This window comes from Panulirus ornatus, chromosome 51 (assembly GCF_036320965.1).
Source record: "Panulirus ornatus isolate Po-2019 chromosome 51, ASM3632096v1, whole genome shotgun sequence".
Lineage (NCBI taxonomy): Eukaryota > Metazoa > Arthropoda > Malacostraca > Decapoda > Palinuridae > Panulirus > Panulirus ornatus.
This window is the reverse complement of record NC_092274.1, coordinates 4,660,530-4,676,706: the sequence shown is the minus strand read 5'-3', so window position 1 is coordinate 4,676,706 and position 16,177 is coordinate 4,660,530. Positions and strand designations below refer to the sequence as shown.

At 42.2% G+C, this 16,177-nt stretch overlaps 1 protein-coding gene across 3 annotated transcripts in view; it reads left to right on the top strand.

The window, feature by feature from the left end:
• LOC139764861 (solute carrier family 2, facilitated glucose transporter member 3-like) overlaps positions 1–16,177 on the top strand; it is a 252,485-nt gene that overhangs the window by 129,695 nt on the left and 106,613 nt on the right. The window contains exon 1 of one of the 3 annotated variants that reach the window (XM_071691880.1): positions 15,560–16,019. The exons of 1 other annotated variant lie outside the window; for it this stretch is intronic. In XM_071691880.1, coding sequence (XP_071547981.1) covers positions 15,939–16,019 — 81 coding nt within the window. In that variant the 5' untranslated portion in view covers positions 15,560–15,938. Of the gene's footprint in view, positions 1–15,559; positions 16,020–16,177 lie in introns of those variants that run through there. One more of the 3 variants, XM_071691878.1, reaches the window with a different exon arrangement.

Below are 16,177 nucleotides of genomic sequence, written 5' to 3'. Positions count from 1 at the left end.
AGACATATAATCTGAAGTTAAAGTTGCGATTCGAACATTCGGATTCAACCACCTGTCCGCCATTTACCCTGTGATTGGGCCAGTGAGTGACACACCTCTCATGACGTACATGAAGCAGATCTTTAAATGTGTTTGTAAACAAGAGTGACAACAATTATAGAATTAAAGAGTATGATATTGCGACGCCAAGTGTCAGGATAATATTGGCTAAAATGTGACGTGAAAAGAAACTTAGTATTTGGTTTCAATATTAGTATTGGGTGCTATGGCTAAATTAAGGATATGTTTTGGATACGCTTATATCAAATAAAAACTAATCATGCAGAAACTGAGAATGACCTCAGACTTCCATTAACTCATTTTCTCATTTGCAAAACCCCCCACTCGACCCCAACTTAATTCAAATTGGGAAAATCAATGAAAGGTTCCCATCACCAGAGATGTACCATTTAACTCAGTACTATAACTAGTCACAATATTCCTTTAGAAAGCTTTTAGGAAATTCAGAGCTGACGCCCAATGTAAACTGCGGTGGATAGGTTATTCCAAAGCAGAGAGGGACGATCATTGTCCAGTGAATTAAGTTTATCGTCCACTGAATGAGGTTACCCGCAGAACAAAGTGAATGAAGTTTACCCGCAGAACTGAGTGAATAGGATTTACCCGCAGAACTAAGTAAATGAAGTTTACCCGCTAAACTGCCATAGATGCAGAAGGAAGACTACAGAAAAAACATGTGTGAGTCGTTAACTCAACTCCATCAATGTATTATTAAACAAATGATTTTAGGGCATTTTTATGCGCTGTTTAGAAATACTGTCATCTTCCTTCACCGTCAGTAGAGATCGTACGGACAAGGGAGTGCGCATAGACGTGGCGTAGATCTAAGACTTGAGACTGCAAGATAAACTAGCCCAAGAGTAAGAGATAGAGACTTCAGGATAAAGAGACCAGAATGATTTTCTTCAGGAGAGGCGTTGCCCCTATCTTCTGTAGACGTCGGGCGCCAAAAGTGGATACAACATCTACAGGTGGTATGCAGCAACTAATGACTGGATTGCATAACTTTGTTACGTAAATCACCAGCTTCAGAGACTAGTCCATAGTGATTTAATTATATAAGAAGTTACGCAAGTATGAGCCTACGAAGCGGACGGCAATGATGGAATTATATAACCAGGAACCACTATTGTAACTTGTTGATTTACGGTTGGACAAAGTAGAACATACCCGATTTAGGGGTGAAATATTTTACACGTATTTTGCAATGACCGGGAAGACCTGTGGCTGAATTTCTTTTTTTTTTTTTTTTTTTTTTTTGAACAGTCGAGTGCGTAATGTTGCACGTTGTGGAAAGAAATTGCCATGAGTAATCTATTCGAATTCAAAAGATGGTAGGAAGGAGGCGGACGTGCCCTGGTGGTGAAGTATGAACACATGACCTGAGGATAAACAATGGTCATGGAACGGCCCTAGAATGAGGGCGTGGAAGTGGCGTCTCCTAGAGACAAAGGGATGGCCAAGGGACGCTCCGAGGGCCAGTGAGATCCTGATATAGAGGTCAAAAGTTATGAAAATGATCCTTATTTACCTACAGATCAAACCATACAAAAAGTCATTGTATTTCAGAATGGAAAAATCTAGTACGTAACCACATCATCCTCTTATTGGTGCTGATGAACGTTAGCACGAAGGTATTTGATGATTAAGAAGCGAGTGACATATTGCATAACCACACGAACCTTAGTCTGTTACGCCAGTCAGCAACCTTCACCGGTTCCCCATCTTGCCCAACAGTCATCACTGGCCACTCGAAGACTATACAATGTCCACTGGGAGACTAGGTATGCAAATTCTGTAAACATGTCGAATAGGAGGTTTCTCAGTTGTACTGCGCGATTTTGTGGTGGTTAAGCCTGCGCAAACACATATTCGCCCCAGCTGCAGTTATAGGGATGCTACAATGACGTAAGAATAACTTAAGTGGCTTAATTGCCTAAATGCTTCAAGATTACATGTTACTAGAACAAGTTCTTGAAATCTCATTTCGTACTACTTTGTTCTGTTTATCATACTTTTGGAAAGGCTCCATTATTACGCAGCCTCGCTTTAGACATATCACAGAGGGAAGGGTCTGCTAAGACTCAAGCCTTGGGGCTGAAAGACCCCAGGTTGGTTAGGGTCGCCACTCCCTGCCCAGGGAGAGTTGCCACAGTCTCCCCAATATATATATATATATATATATATATATATATATATATATATATATATATATATATATATATATGGGATTTTCATAGTGCTGACCTCCATCTACAAAGTGCTTATCATTTCATTTTTTTTTTTTTTGCCGGTCTCCCGCGTTTGCGAGGTAGCGCAAGGAAACAGACGAAAGAAATGGCCCAACCCACCCCCATACACATGTATATACATACGTCCACACACGTAAATATACATACCTACACAGCTTTCCATGGTTTACCCCAGACGCTTCACATGCCCTGATTCAATCCACTGACAGCACGTCAACCCCGGCATACCACATCGATCCAATTCACTCTATTCCTTGCCCTCCTTTCACCCTCCAGCATGTTCAGGCCCCGATCACACAAAATCTTTTTCACTACATCTTTCCACCTCCAATTTGGTCTCCCACTTCTCCTCGTTCCCTCCACCTCCGACACATATCCTTTTGGTCAATCTTTCCTCACTCATGCTCTCCATGTGCCCAAACCATTTCAAAACACCCTCTTCTGCTCTCTCAACCACGCTCTTTTTATTTCCACACATCTCTCTTACCCTTACGTTACTTACTCGATCAAACCACCTCACACCCCACATTGTCTTCAAACATCTCATTTCCAGCACATCCATCCTCCTGCGCACAACTCTATCCATAGCCCACGCCTCGCAACCATACAACATTGTTGGAACCACTATTCCTTAAAACATACCCATTTTTGCTTTCCGAGATAATGTTCTCGACTTCCACACATTCTTCAAGGCTCCCAGGATTTTCGCCCCCTCCCCCACCCTATGATCCACTTCCGCTTCCATGGTTCCATCCGCTGCCAGATCCACTCCCAGATATCTAAAACACTTTACTTCCTCCAGTTTTTCTCCATTCAAACTTACCTCCCAATTGACTTGACCCTCAACCTTACTGTACCTAATAACCTTGCTCTTATTCACATTTACTCTTAACTTTCTTCTTTCACACACTTTACCAAACTCAGTCACCAGCTTCTGCAGTTTCTCACATGAATCAGCCACCAGCGCTGTATCATCAGCGAACAACAACTGACTCACTTCCCAAGCTCTCTCATCCACAACAGACTTCATACTTGCCCCTCTTTCCAAAACTCTTGCATTCACCTCCCTAACAACCCCATCCATAAACAAATTAAACAACCATGGAGACATCACACACCCCTGCCGCAAACCTACATTCACTGAGAACCAATCACTTTCCTCTCTTCCTACACGTACACATGCCTTACATCCTCGATAAAAACTTTTCACTGCTTCTAACAACTTGCCTCCCACACCATATATTCTTAATACCTTCCACAGAGCATCTCTATCAACTCTATCATATGCCTTCTCCAGATCCATAAATGCTACATACAAATCCATTTGCTTTTCTAAGTATTTCTCACATACATTCTTCAAAGCACACACCTGATCCACACATCCTCTACCACTTCTGAAACCACACTGCTCTTCCCCAATCTGATGCTCTGTACATGCCTTCACCCTCTCAATCAATACCCTCCCATATAATTTACATCTATATAAATACATACACAACTGAAATATTTACCTGACCACTCGTTCTCTATATTTTATATCGCCGTCGATTTATATGCCGTTAGTGCATTCTAATGTATCTTTTAGGCATTGTGTTATACGTTGACAGGCGATGTAATGCTCGATTAATGCAATCGATATGTTCTTCCGGAATGTAACAAAATCAATCCTAACCTAGCTGAAACTAATCAAACTTAACCTAGTCAAACAGGTCAAACGAAGCTATCCTTACCTAACCTAGCTGAAACTAATCTAACAACCTAATTTAAACTTAGCTCAAGCGAACCTAACCTTATCTAACCCAGCCGAAATTAATCTAACTTAACCTAGTTAAACTTAGCTCAACGAACCTAACCTAATCTAACCTAGTTTAGGGGCAGCTCAGACTAATCTGATGTAGTATAAAATTAGAATTAGACCAAACTAATCTTACCCAGCCAAAAATAACCTAATTATGAAATTAGGTGACACTAACCTAGAGTAGAACTTACCTATTATAGAAAAGAATTAGCGAATACTAACCTAATATAATCAGTTAGACGTTTATGGAACAAAACGCAGTTTACGAAAATAGCCACCTCATGTGCCTTAACTAGTCTTTAGAACCTGCAGGCCCTCTATATCATTATTTTTCCTTACACAGTATAAATCGTATGTCATGCGGCTCAACATTAGGTTCGATCCTAAGGGTAACAGGACACGTAGGGCAAGACAGATCCCGATTACATCCCGATTGGTCGTTGTATTCTGGTCACGCATGGGTGTTATCCCCAAACCCCACTGGGAAGTAGACCTTGGCCAAAGAATGACGTTCATATAATCTCGATTCTTTTATTTTTTGCCTTGTCCAACGGCAGTAATATTTTGCCTGCTTCATAGCAAGTGAAGTAGTATGAAAAAAAATTCATCTACTACGCGCTTATCTGTGTTGCACTTGTAAGCAAAGTAACAAGCATTTGAGTGTAAGATGATATTCCGGGTTAATATAATGATTCGGAGACCTTGGTGTATTGTCAAGCGAGTTACATGATTACATGGTTACATGATTGTGTTGGTTACGTTACGGAATTTAATTACAGTTTCTGTATACTTGTAAACTAAGAAGGAAATTACTGGTTCTGTATTCTCGTTGATTGAGAATGTTAGTGGTTATGTATTCTCGCTGAGAAACTAGTTACTGATTACTGGTTCTGAGTTCCCTTCTTGCACACAACGATATTACAGACTGGTAACTGCCCAGTAACAGTGGGCTGTAGAGAACATACTCCTTCACCATTGTGTTCTACTTGTTATACCACACCCAAATAGGCTTTGACATTGAAGACCAAAAAGAGAACTTCACTATATGACCGCAGGATATAATGAACCTCCTACAAAATCTTTCAGTGAAACAAAAGGTAAACACCACAGAAAAGGAAGGGGACATGATTTATCGCGTTTATTAACAATAAAATACTGCCTCATGTGAGCATTTTTGTGCTCATTGCACCCACCGTTGCTGGTAACTTATTAAGGTCAAACTTGTTGAGCCTATCACTGGGTCATCTGAATGATATTGTGTCGTAATGTGGTCAAGGAGAGCGAAAGAAATTGGCTGGAATTATCACCCAAGCAGGATCACTAGGTGCACAAGTGATCTCACTCGTGGCAGCCGACATCTGATAAATCATGTATATTAGGTTACTGAATAACACCTTGTCTTGTGTTATACCCAACGCAGTTTATGGATCTCATGAGCTCATATTTAAACCGTGGCGTGAGGAGTAATTTTCCATTTGTTTCTCACGGCAAAGATGGAAGAAAATCGTGTAATTGCTATAGGCTGCTGCGCCAATGAATATGTTTAGACGTCGTTGAAGATAACGGACCCTCGTTTGACGCTAAGGCTTACCAGGAATGTCGCTTCAACTTACAGTGATCGTTCCCTACTCTATCTTATCTTATCGTGGGACAGCTTGAGTAGAAAACGGTTCGGTATCGACTACACGGTCTTCTTCCTCGTGTGCACTTGACATACATGCCTGGCAGTATACCACAAACAAGGGAGATATAATTAGCAAGCCCAACTCCCAAGTTTATGCAGGGCCTCGAAGGTGACATTTGGCATCTATTTTAGTTAGGAAGAACAACGTTGGAATGCGCGCGTCATTGTCGTTGTTGTGAGATAATTGTATCTTCTGCATTGATATTTCTTTATCGTTGCCTGCTGTGGTGATTAAAAGAATGTATGAGTAATATGCTCTTGACGCCTATGAAATAGGCTGATGATTATAAGTGACTGTAGTGATTTGTCATAATGGCAAATATAATGGAAATAACATTTTTTCTGTGATGATTTTAATGAGTTTTCATTTCGCCATCGTTACACCTGGGATACCTCTCCACTATTCAGTCAAATAAAGAATTGTATAGGCATCTCCAGAATGGAAAAGGAGCTAATAACAGTATATATGTAGTGGGTTACAGTAATGAGCGTTATCTAGTATTTGCTGATGACCCCGTGCAATATAACACTAGTCCCAAGTGCACTGTCGTGTAATAATCACGTCAGGTGAGATGATACAAGAATGAGATCGAAGATTTAAAATAATCGGTAAATATTTAAGCGTGGCGTATCCAAGACGTCGTTGGTACACAAGTGATTATGGTTTCCGGGTGTGGCAACTTACATTTTGTAAGAACTGTTATGTGCCCAAGAAGGAAACTTTACAAATTTTGTTTACTACAGATCCACCCGGTTTATCTAGATCATTTCTGATATATTCATATTGATATTGATATTCGTGTCAATGATTTGTGACGAATATTAATGAAGCTCTGTGAATATTAGTGACGGTATATATAATTGTATACACCTTGGAGGATTCACTTATGGACAAAAGTCCACATCAGAGCCGGGTCTTAAATGAAAGGGGAAGACAAGAGACAAGGGAAAGTATTGACGAATATTAGAGGAAGTGAGAAAAAAAAACCTGTCTTAAAATGAGCCAAGTCATAGTCATCGGAGAAAGGTAGAGTTCCCAAGCTTCTGGATATAAGGGGAAAAAGTTATCAGAACGGCCCACCCTTGAGTTCCCGACGGTCACAGAAATCATTTGACACACGAGCTTTATCATGTATTGAGTGGTATCGCTCCTGCTGGGGGGGGGGGGGGGGGGCAAAAGTAGCCAGCTGTCGGTTGCCGAAACCAAAGAAATACCTAAAGAAGGAAAGTGAACCAACGTAGCGGCGTAGGGTAATTAGGTCAACTCTTAAAGTTAGCCAGAGAGACAAAAGAACTAGCGTAGATTATGATTTTGGAGGGCATGACTAAGAGGAATATGTCTGCGAACCATCACAATGAAGCAAATCTGTTTTAGAGCGTATGTTTGCGTGATGGTGTTGCGTTAGGAGTAGCGTACTTGCGTGCTAGTTCATTTCCTTTTACTGTCGCCCAATCCTCCTCCTCCTCCTCCTTCTCCTCCATACGCAGGGTGGAAACTAACGCATTAGTGGAGTCACTGACCGTTTCCCTGTGGGCTAGCTAAACGCCCAGTCGAGGATACGATAGAATGCTCGGCTTTAGCTGCTTTAGGTATCCTAGTACGGTATGGCACTGAAGGCTTGGCTTTCGCTGCGTCACACACCAAGCCACCCCATCGATCCGTCTCACACTTGAGACAACTCCCAACATTGCATGGTGTTCAGTCCTATGTTTATATGCCTCAACACATTCATATTAACACACATACATACACTACACTTGTATACGGGCCGACCTTTGCTGGTAATGGCACTACGAGAACACATACCGAACCTGTGCCAATAATGCCACACCCGAGCTTTGCTAGTAATAGCACCCCGAGAACACACACACACACACACACACACACACACACACATTTTCCTTTCTTGCGTGTTTGCTATTCCCCATGTGAGCGCGGTAGCATCAGGATCACATGATTGAACCTTGGAGGAAAAAAGACACGCGATTCCTTTTTTATGCTTGCGAAGACAACGCTGGAATGAAGGATTTGCAGCCGTACGCTCCTGCCTTATATAATTTGCCTTCCATGACTCGCAGAAGATACAGTCGCTGTATTTCACACACCGTCTGTCACCTTGGGTATAGATCACGACTAATTTACATAGTGTGGATCAGTTCCAGCCGTAAAGTTAGGCAATTGGATACGAACGCCTTCCCGAGAAGCACACACACGAAGCAATCTGTTGTTTTTAGACCAGCACATACAGTCGTAACTCTTTACTTCCACTGTATTTGAAAATAGAATGAGCTTTTTCAGAACCTCATACAAATCCGGGCCGAGAACGCCAAGCGAAGGGTGCCAGGATTTCATATCAGAAAACAGACATATCTCTGTTTACTGTCGTGGCTGGGAACTCTGTTCATAGTAGTGGTGTCAGTTACATCCTGGTCTCTGCTTTTGGTATTTCCCGTTGAGCATATAGCGATCACATGTTCATGCGTAAAGAACGAGACAGGAGGTCAAGAGAAAGGTGCAAGAAGTGAAAAAGAGGGCAAATGAGAGTTGGGGTGAGAGAGTATCATTAAATTTTAGGGAGAATAAAAAGATGTTCTGGAAGGAGGTAAATAAAGTGCGTAAGACAAGGGAGCAAATGGGAACTTCAGTGAAGGGGGCTAATGGGGAGGTGATAACAAGTAGTGGTGATGTGAGAAGGAGATGGAGTGAGTATTTTGAAGGTTTGTTGAATGTGTTTGATGATAGAGTGGCAGATATAGGGTGTTTTGGTCGAGGTGGTGTGCAAAGTGAGAGGGTTAGGGAAAATGATTTGGTAAACAGAGAAGAGGTAGTAAAAGCTTTGCGGAAGATGAAAGCCGGCAAGGCAGCAGGTTTGGATGGTATTGCAGTGGAATTTATTAAAAGAGGGGGTGACTGTATTGTTGACTGGTTGGTAAGGTTATTTAATGTATGTATGACTCATGGTGAGGTGCCTGAGGATTGGCGGAATGCTTGCATAGTGCCATTGTACAAAGGCAAAGGGGATAAGAGTGAGTGCTCAAATTACAGAGGTATAAGTTTGTTGAGTATTCCTGGTAAATTATATGGGAGGGTATTGATTGAGAGGGTGAAGGCATGTACAGAGCATCAGATTGGGGAAGAGCAGTGTGGTTTCAGAAGTGGTAGAGGATGTGTGGATCAGGTGTTTGCTTTGAAGAATGTATGGGAGAAATACTTAGAAAAGCAAATGGATTTGTATGTAGCATTTATGGATCTGGAGAAGGCATATGATACAGTTGATAGAGATACTCTGTGGAAGGTACTAAGAATATATGGTGTGGGAGGCAAGTTGTTAGAAGCAGTGAAAAGTTTTTATCGAGGATGTAAGGCATGTGTACGTGTAGGAAGAGAGGAAAGTGATTGGTTCTCAGTGAATGTAGGTTTGCGGCAGGGGTGTGTGATGTCTCCATGGTTGTTTAATTTGTTTATGGATGGGGTTGTTAGGGAGGTGAATGCAAGAGTTTTGGAAAGAGGGGCAAGTATGCAGTCTGTTGTGGATGAGAGAGCTTGGGAAGTGAGTCAGTTGTTGTTCGCTGATGATACAGCGCTGGTGGCTGATTCATGTAAGAAACTGCAGAAGCTGGTGATTGAGTTTGGTAAAGTGTGTGAAAGAAGAAAGTTAAGAATAAATGTGAATAAGAGCAAGGTTATTAGGTACAGCAGGGTTGAGGGTCAAGTCAATTGGGAGGTAAGTTTGAATGGAGAAAAACTGGAGGAAGTAAAGTGTTTTAGATATCTGGGAGTGGATCTGGCAGCGGATGGAACCATGGAAGCGGAAGTAAATCGTATGGTGGGGGAGGGGGCGAAAATCCTGGGAGCCTTGAAAAATGTGTGGAAGTCGAGAACATTTTCTCGGAAAGCAGAAATGGCTATGTTTGAAGGAATAGTGGTTCCAACAATGTTGTATGGTTGCGAGGCGTGGGCCATGGATCGAGTTGTGCGCAGGAGGGTGGATGTGCTGAAAATGAGATGTTTGAGGACAATACGTGGTGTGAGGTGGTTTGATCGAGTAAGTAACGTAAGGGTAAGAGAGATGTGTGGAAATAAAAAGAGCGTGGTTGAGAAAGCAGAGGAGGGTGTTTTGAAATGGTTTGGGCACACGGAGAGAATGAGTGAGGAAAGATTGACCAAGAGGGTATATGTGTCGGAGGTGGAGGGAACGAGGAGAAGTGGGAGACCAAATTGGAGGTGGAAAGATGGAGTGAAAAAGATTTTGTGTGATCGGGGCCTGAGCATGCAGGAGGGTGAAAGGCGGGCAAGAGATAGAGTGAATTGGATCGATGTGGTATACTGGGGTCGACGTGCTGTCAATGGATTGAATCAGGGCATGTGAAGCGTCTGGGGTAAACCATGGAAGGTTGTGTGGGGCCTGGATGTGGAAAGGGAGCTGTGGTTTCGGGCATTATTGCATGACAGCTAGAGACTGAGTGTGAGTGAATGGGGCCTTTGTTGTCTTTTCCTGGCGCTGCCTCGCGCACATGAGAGGGGAGGGGGATGTTATTCCGTGTGTGGCGGGGTAGCGATGGGGGTGAGTAGGGGCAGACAGTGTGAATTGTGTGCATGTGTGTATATGTGTGTGTCTGTGTGTGTATATATGTGTGTACTTTGGGATGTGTGGGTGTGTAGGTTTGCGTGGGTAGACGTGTGTGTGTGTGCATGTGTGTGGGGGTGGGTTGGGCCATTTCTTTCGTCCGTTTCCTTGCGCTACCTCGCAAGCGCGGGAGACAGCGACAAAGCAATATATATATATATATATATATATATATATATATATATATATATATATATATATATATATATATATATATATTTCTTTCTTTCAAACTATTCGCCATTTCCCGCGTTAGCGAGGTAGCGTTAAGAACAGAGGACTGGGCCTTAGAGGGAATATCCTCACCTGGCCCCCTTCTCAATTCCTTCTTTTGGAAAATTAAAAAGAAACGAGAGGGGAGGGTTTCCAGCCACACGCTCCCTCCCCTTTTAGTCGCCTTCTACGACACGCAGGGAATACATGGGAAGTATTCTTTCTCCCCTATCCCCAGGGATATATATATGTATATATATATATATATATATATATTTATATATATATATATATATATATATATATATATATATATATATATATATATATACATATATATTATTAGTATACTTAGTCGCTGTCTCCCGTATAAGCGAGGTAGTGCAAGGAAACAGACGAAAGAATTACCCAACCCACCCACATGCACATGTATTTACATAAACGCCCACACACGCACATATACGTACCTATACATTTCAACATATACATACATATGCATACACAGACATATATATATATATATATATATATATATATATATATATATATATATATATATATATATATATATATATATATGTACACATCCATATTTGCTGCCTTCATCCATTCTTGTTGCCACCCCGACACACATCAAATGACACATCCCTCCCCTCGTGCGCGCGCGCGCGAGGTATCGCTAGGAAAAGACAACAAAGGCCACATTCGTTCACACTCAGTCTCGAGCTGTCATGCATAATGCATCAAAACCACAGCTCAATTTCCACATCCAGGCCTCACAAAACTTTCCATGGATTACCCCAGACGCTTCACATGCCCTAGTTCAATCCATTGACAGCACGTCGACCCCGTTATACCACATCGTTCCAATTCACTCTATTCCTTACAAGCCTTTCACCCTCCTTTATGTTCAGGCCCCGGTCGCTCAAAATCTTTTCTACTCCATCCTTCCACCTCCGATTTGGCCTCCCACTTCTCGTTCCCTCCACCTCTAACACATATATCATCTTTGTCAATCTTTCCTCTCATTCTCTCTATGTGACCAAACCATTTCAATACACCCTCTTCTGCTCTCTCAACCACACTCTTTTTATTACCACACATCCCTCTTACCCTTTCATTACTTACACGATCAAACGGCTTCACACCACATATTGTCCTCAAACATATTTCCAACACATCCACCCTCCGTACAACCCTATCTATAGCCCATGCCTCTCAACCATATAACATTGTTGGAACCACTCCTCTCTCTCTCTCTCTCTCTCTCTCTCTCTCTCTCTCTCTCTCTCTCTCTCTCTCTCTCTCTCTCTCTCTCTCTCTCTCCATATATATATATATATATATATATATATATATATATATATATATATATATATATATATATATATATATATATATGAGACGATAACTTGTGTAAATTTCCTTGACGTCAACAGTGCAGAATTTCTGAGAAGTTAACAAAGACTCCTTAACAGAATGCCGGTCCATTGGACGCTGTGGCCCAGGGTAGTCAGCTCAGGGTCCCGTGGTCCCTCGGATCCGCTAAATTCTATTTTTAATGTACTAATGTAGTGGCTCTCCTCCACCCCCACCCTCTCTCTCTCTCTTCTCGTCCCCTCATTTCGCCATCTTCACGTAATACGTGCAGTTTTGCAGTGCTCGTGAGCTAATGGCAGTCTTAATTTTTTTTAAGTAAGCTATTAAAGAGTTAGAAGGGAGAGAGAGAGAGAGAGAGAGAGAGAGAGAGAGAGAGAGAGAGAGAGAGAGAGAGCTTAACAACATCTACCATCCTGCCAACAGGGCACATCCTTCCATGCCATATCTGCTATTGTTGTGCCGTGTTCCTTGTGTTCAGTAGACATGTATTTCACCATTCCGTGTTCCTAGGGAATACCTCCCCCTATTCCTCCACCTCTTCTATGGGATGGGCTGCCCCCCTTCCAATATCCTTAGCACAAGACGTCCTTCTCCTCATCTCTATTCATCTCATGAATAGCCTGGTGTACGGGGGACGACGTGCTTATCCAGTTAAGGTTTAAGCAAAGGATATGAAACAGAGTATGAGGTGAGTAAGTACACTGGAATCCCCGAAGTGGAACGGTTAGCGTTGCTGACCATGATGCATGAGCGTTCCACCTGGCTACGGCACGGCCACAGTCAACCTAGCCTTGCATCATCCCTTAGCTCTTGATAGGGAAATTGGGTATCTGACTTAGGATGGGATACAGATATGTAAATAGCTTTCATCAGATGGTTTAGATTATGGTATTCACTGGCCCTTTCGTCTCTCATTAAGATAACTCGTAGACTCACAGGCCCGTGTGGTCACCGCATTATTGATAAGGAAGCTGGAGAACGTGGAACTCTTGACCAACGCCACCCCACAAAGTAAATTCTCACAGGGTCAGTAGGCCATTATAATATGCCACACTTACAGTACGATTTACATACGCGAGGTCACGCGTGAAGTATCTCAACCGAAGGAGAGAGGGAAAAAATGAATCAGCGAAGACAAGTGATCTTATGTGGGTGGGTAAAGTGCCAGAATTGAACGTTCAAATTATTTGGAAGTTTGGCACCATCGCCTCTCTGAACAGAGATGAGCCGTATGTTTTATTATGATGACCTGACAACCAACATGTTATTGATCATAACCCGACAACCAACATGTTATTGATGATAACCAGACAACCAACATGTTATTGATCATAACCCGACAACCAACATGTTATTGATCATAACCCGACAACCAACATGTTATTGATCATAACCCGACAACCAACATGTTATTGATGATAACCAGACAACCAACATGTTATTGACCATAACCCGACAACCAACATGTTATTGATCATAACCCGACAACCAACATGTTATTGATCATAACCCGACAGCCAACATGTTATTGATCATAACCCGACAACCAACATGTTATTGATGATAACCAGACAACCAACATGTTATTGATCATAACCCGACAACCAACATGTTATTGATCATAACCCGACAACCAACATGTTATTGATGATAACCAGACAACCAACATGTTATTGATCATAACCCGACAACCAACATGTTATTGACCATAACCCGACAACCAACATGTTATTGATCATAACCCGACAACCAACATGTTATTGATCATAACCCGACAACCAACATGTTATTGATCATAACCCGACAACCAACATGTTATTGACCATAACCCGACAACCAACATGTTATTGATCATAACCCGACAACCAACATCTTATTGATCATAACCCGACAACCAACATGTTATTGATGATAACCCGACAACCAACATGTTATTGATCATAACCCGACAACCAACATGTTATTGATCATAACCCGACAACCAACATGTTATTGATCATAACCCGACAACCAACATGTTATTGATCATAACCCGACAACCAACATGTTATTGACCATAACCCGACAACCAACATGTTATTGATGATAACGCGACAACCAACATGTTATTAATGATAACCCGACAACCAACATGTTATTGATGATAACCCGACAACCAACATGTTATTGATCATAACCCGACAACCAACATGTTATTGACCATAACCCGACAACCAACATGTTATTGATCATAACGCGACAACCAACATGTTATTGATCATAACCAGACAACCAACATGTTATTGACCATAACCCGACAACCAACATGTTATTGATCATAACCCGACAACCAACATGTTATTGATGATAACCCGACAACCAACATGTTATTGATCATAACCCGACAACCAACATGTTATTGATGATAACCCGACAACCAACATGTTATTGATCATAACCCGACAACCAACATGTTACTGATGATAACCAGACAACCAACATGTTATTGATCATAACCCGACAACCAACATGTTACTGATGATAACCAGACAACGTGTTATTGATGATAACCCGACAACATGTTATTGATGATAACCCCACAACGTGTTATTGATGATAACCCGACATGTTATTGATATGTTATAACGGAGACTCAGCTTTTTGTTATTCTAACATAAAACAATAACCAGTTGGTTTACGGTTTACTAAGTGGTGCTAGCTGGCCTAGGTTGCGTATGAGCACGTATTAAGATGCCAATTTCTGTTTCAGCTCAGCACCATTGCTTTACGGGGAGAGAGTGTGGCACTCGTGTTACACAGAGGAATTCAAACAGCAATAGACCATTGGGTCCTTTTAAAGCCGCTTGCGATTGTTTAAGATATAATGAAATGGTACAACAGTGTGTTTAAAAAGTTAGAAGACGTATAGATAATATTCAAAGAGAGTAACCTGCGTGTAATAACCTGACTCAACCTTGTATATTAAGGACCATGTCTTTATTCTTGTGTGCAGGGAATACATAAATCCTACACAGCCAGGCACCCAGTTATCGACCACTCCCGAACGGAGAATGAACGCATGGGTTGGGTGTGGGCCGACTGCTGGTGTCTGGGATTCGAACTCTTGCGGGTCCCTTGGTGACTCATGGTCAGTAACGCTAACCACGACACCTGGGATCTATGATGTATACCCAATCCATTGAATATTTAATTGTATGAGAACGTTGTAAATACAAACTACAACAACAACCATGCTTCTTTGTTCGTCTATAGATACAAAACGAATTCTATAGAGTTCGGGTCTTCTGATTTTTTTCGAAATTTAGATATGAAGAACTGCAAATATAAGTTAACACCAAGCGAGGAGATATGCGGTGCTACCATTAGTCTTTACAAAATCGATCAAGCTAATACAGATAACAATTGGGCGTACGTTCACTGGGCCAGGAAGTGTATTTCAGGAAAGTTTTGGTAATTATCGCGGTGCATAATGGCCACAGATCAGTCTTATCGTAGCCACCGTGGCAACCAACTCCACCCACATCCATATAGGACCAGTGGACGCACTTTAGCTCAGCTCAGCTGAGCCGCTGCATCGAGGGGTTTGGCATCTCTTGCACAAGCGGGCTGAGGTTGGTGTGTGGAACAGTGAGCCACAGGGCGCGTTGGGAACCAGTTGTACGTTCCGTCGCTGCCATCATCGATCGCTGCCAGTGAACATGTGCTTCGTAAGCTTGATGTAGCGTCAGCCGCTGAGCCAGACGCTCTCATATCAAAATCTTGGATCCAGATCCATTTGGCGCTTTAATTCTAAGAACACCTGAAAGGATTCTGCCCCTTTTGAAAGAGGAGGGATTTGCCTGTGTTTAAAGAGGACGTGGTCTTTCCTGTGGTGTACGGCACGGCGCGCCGCCAACACGGCCTCGTCTGTTGTACAGGGGAAAATGATAATGGCAGAGAATGAGCTCCTGAAAGAGGATAGTGACACGTCCGAATCATTGATCAGCAGTCGAGAAAACGAACGGGTATGTCATCAGTAGCATCATAGTGGGGGGCGGTACAGAAGTGCCCGTAATGTTTAACCACTGATTTTAGTTATCTGTTCTAGGCAGTAGGTGTGGCATGTGTACCCTCAATACTGTGCGTACCCTACACCTCATGTTCGCATTTATGCTTAAAACCT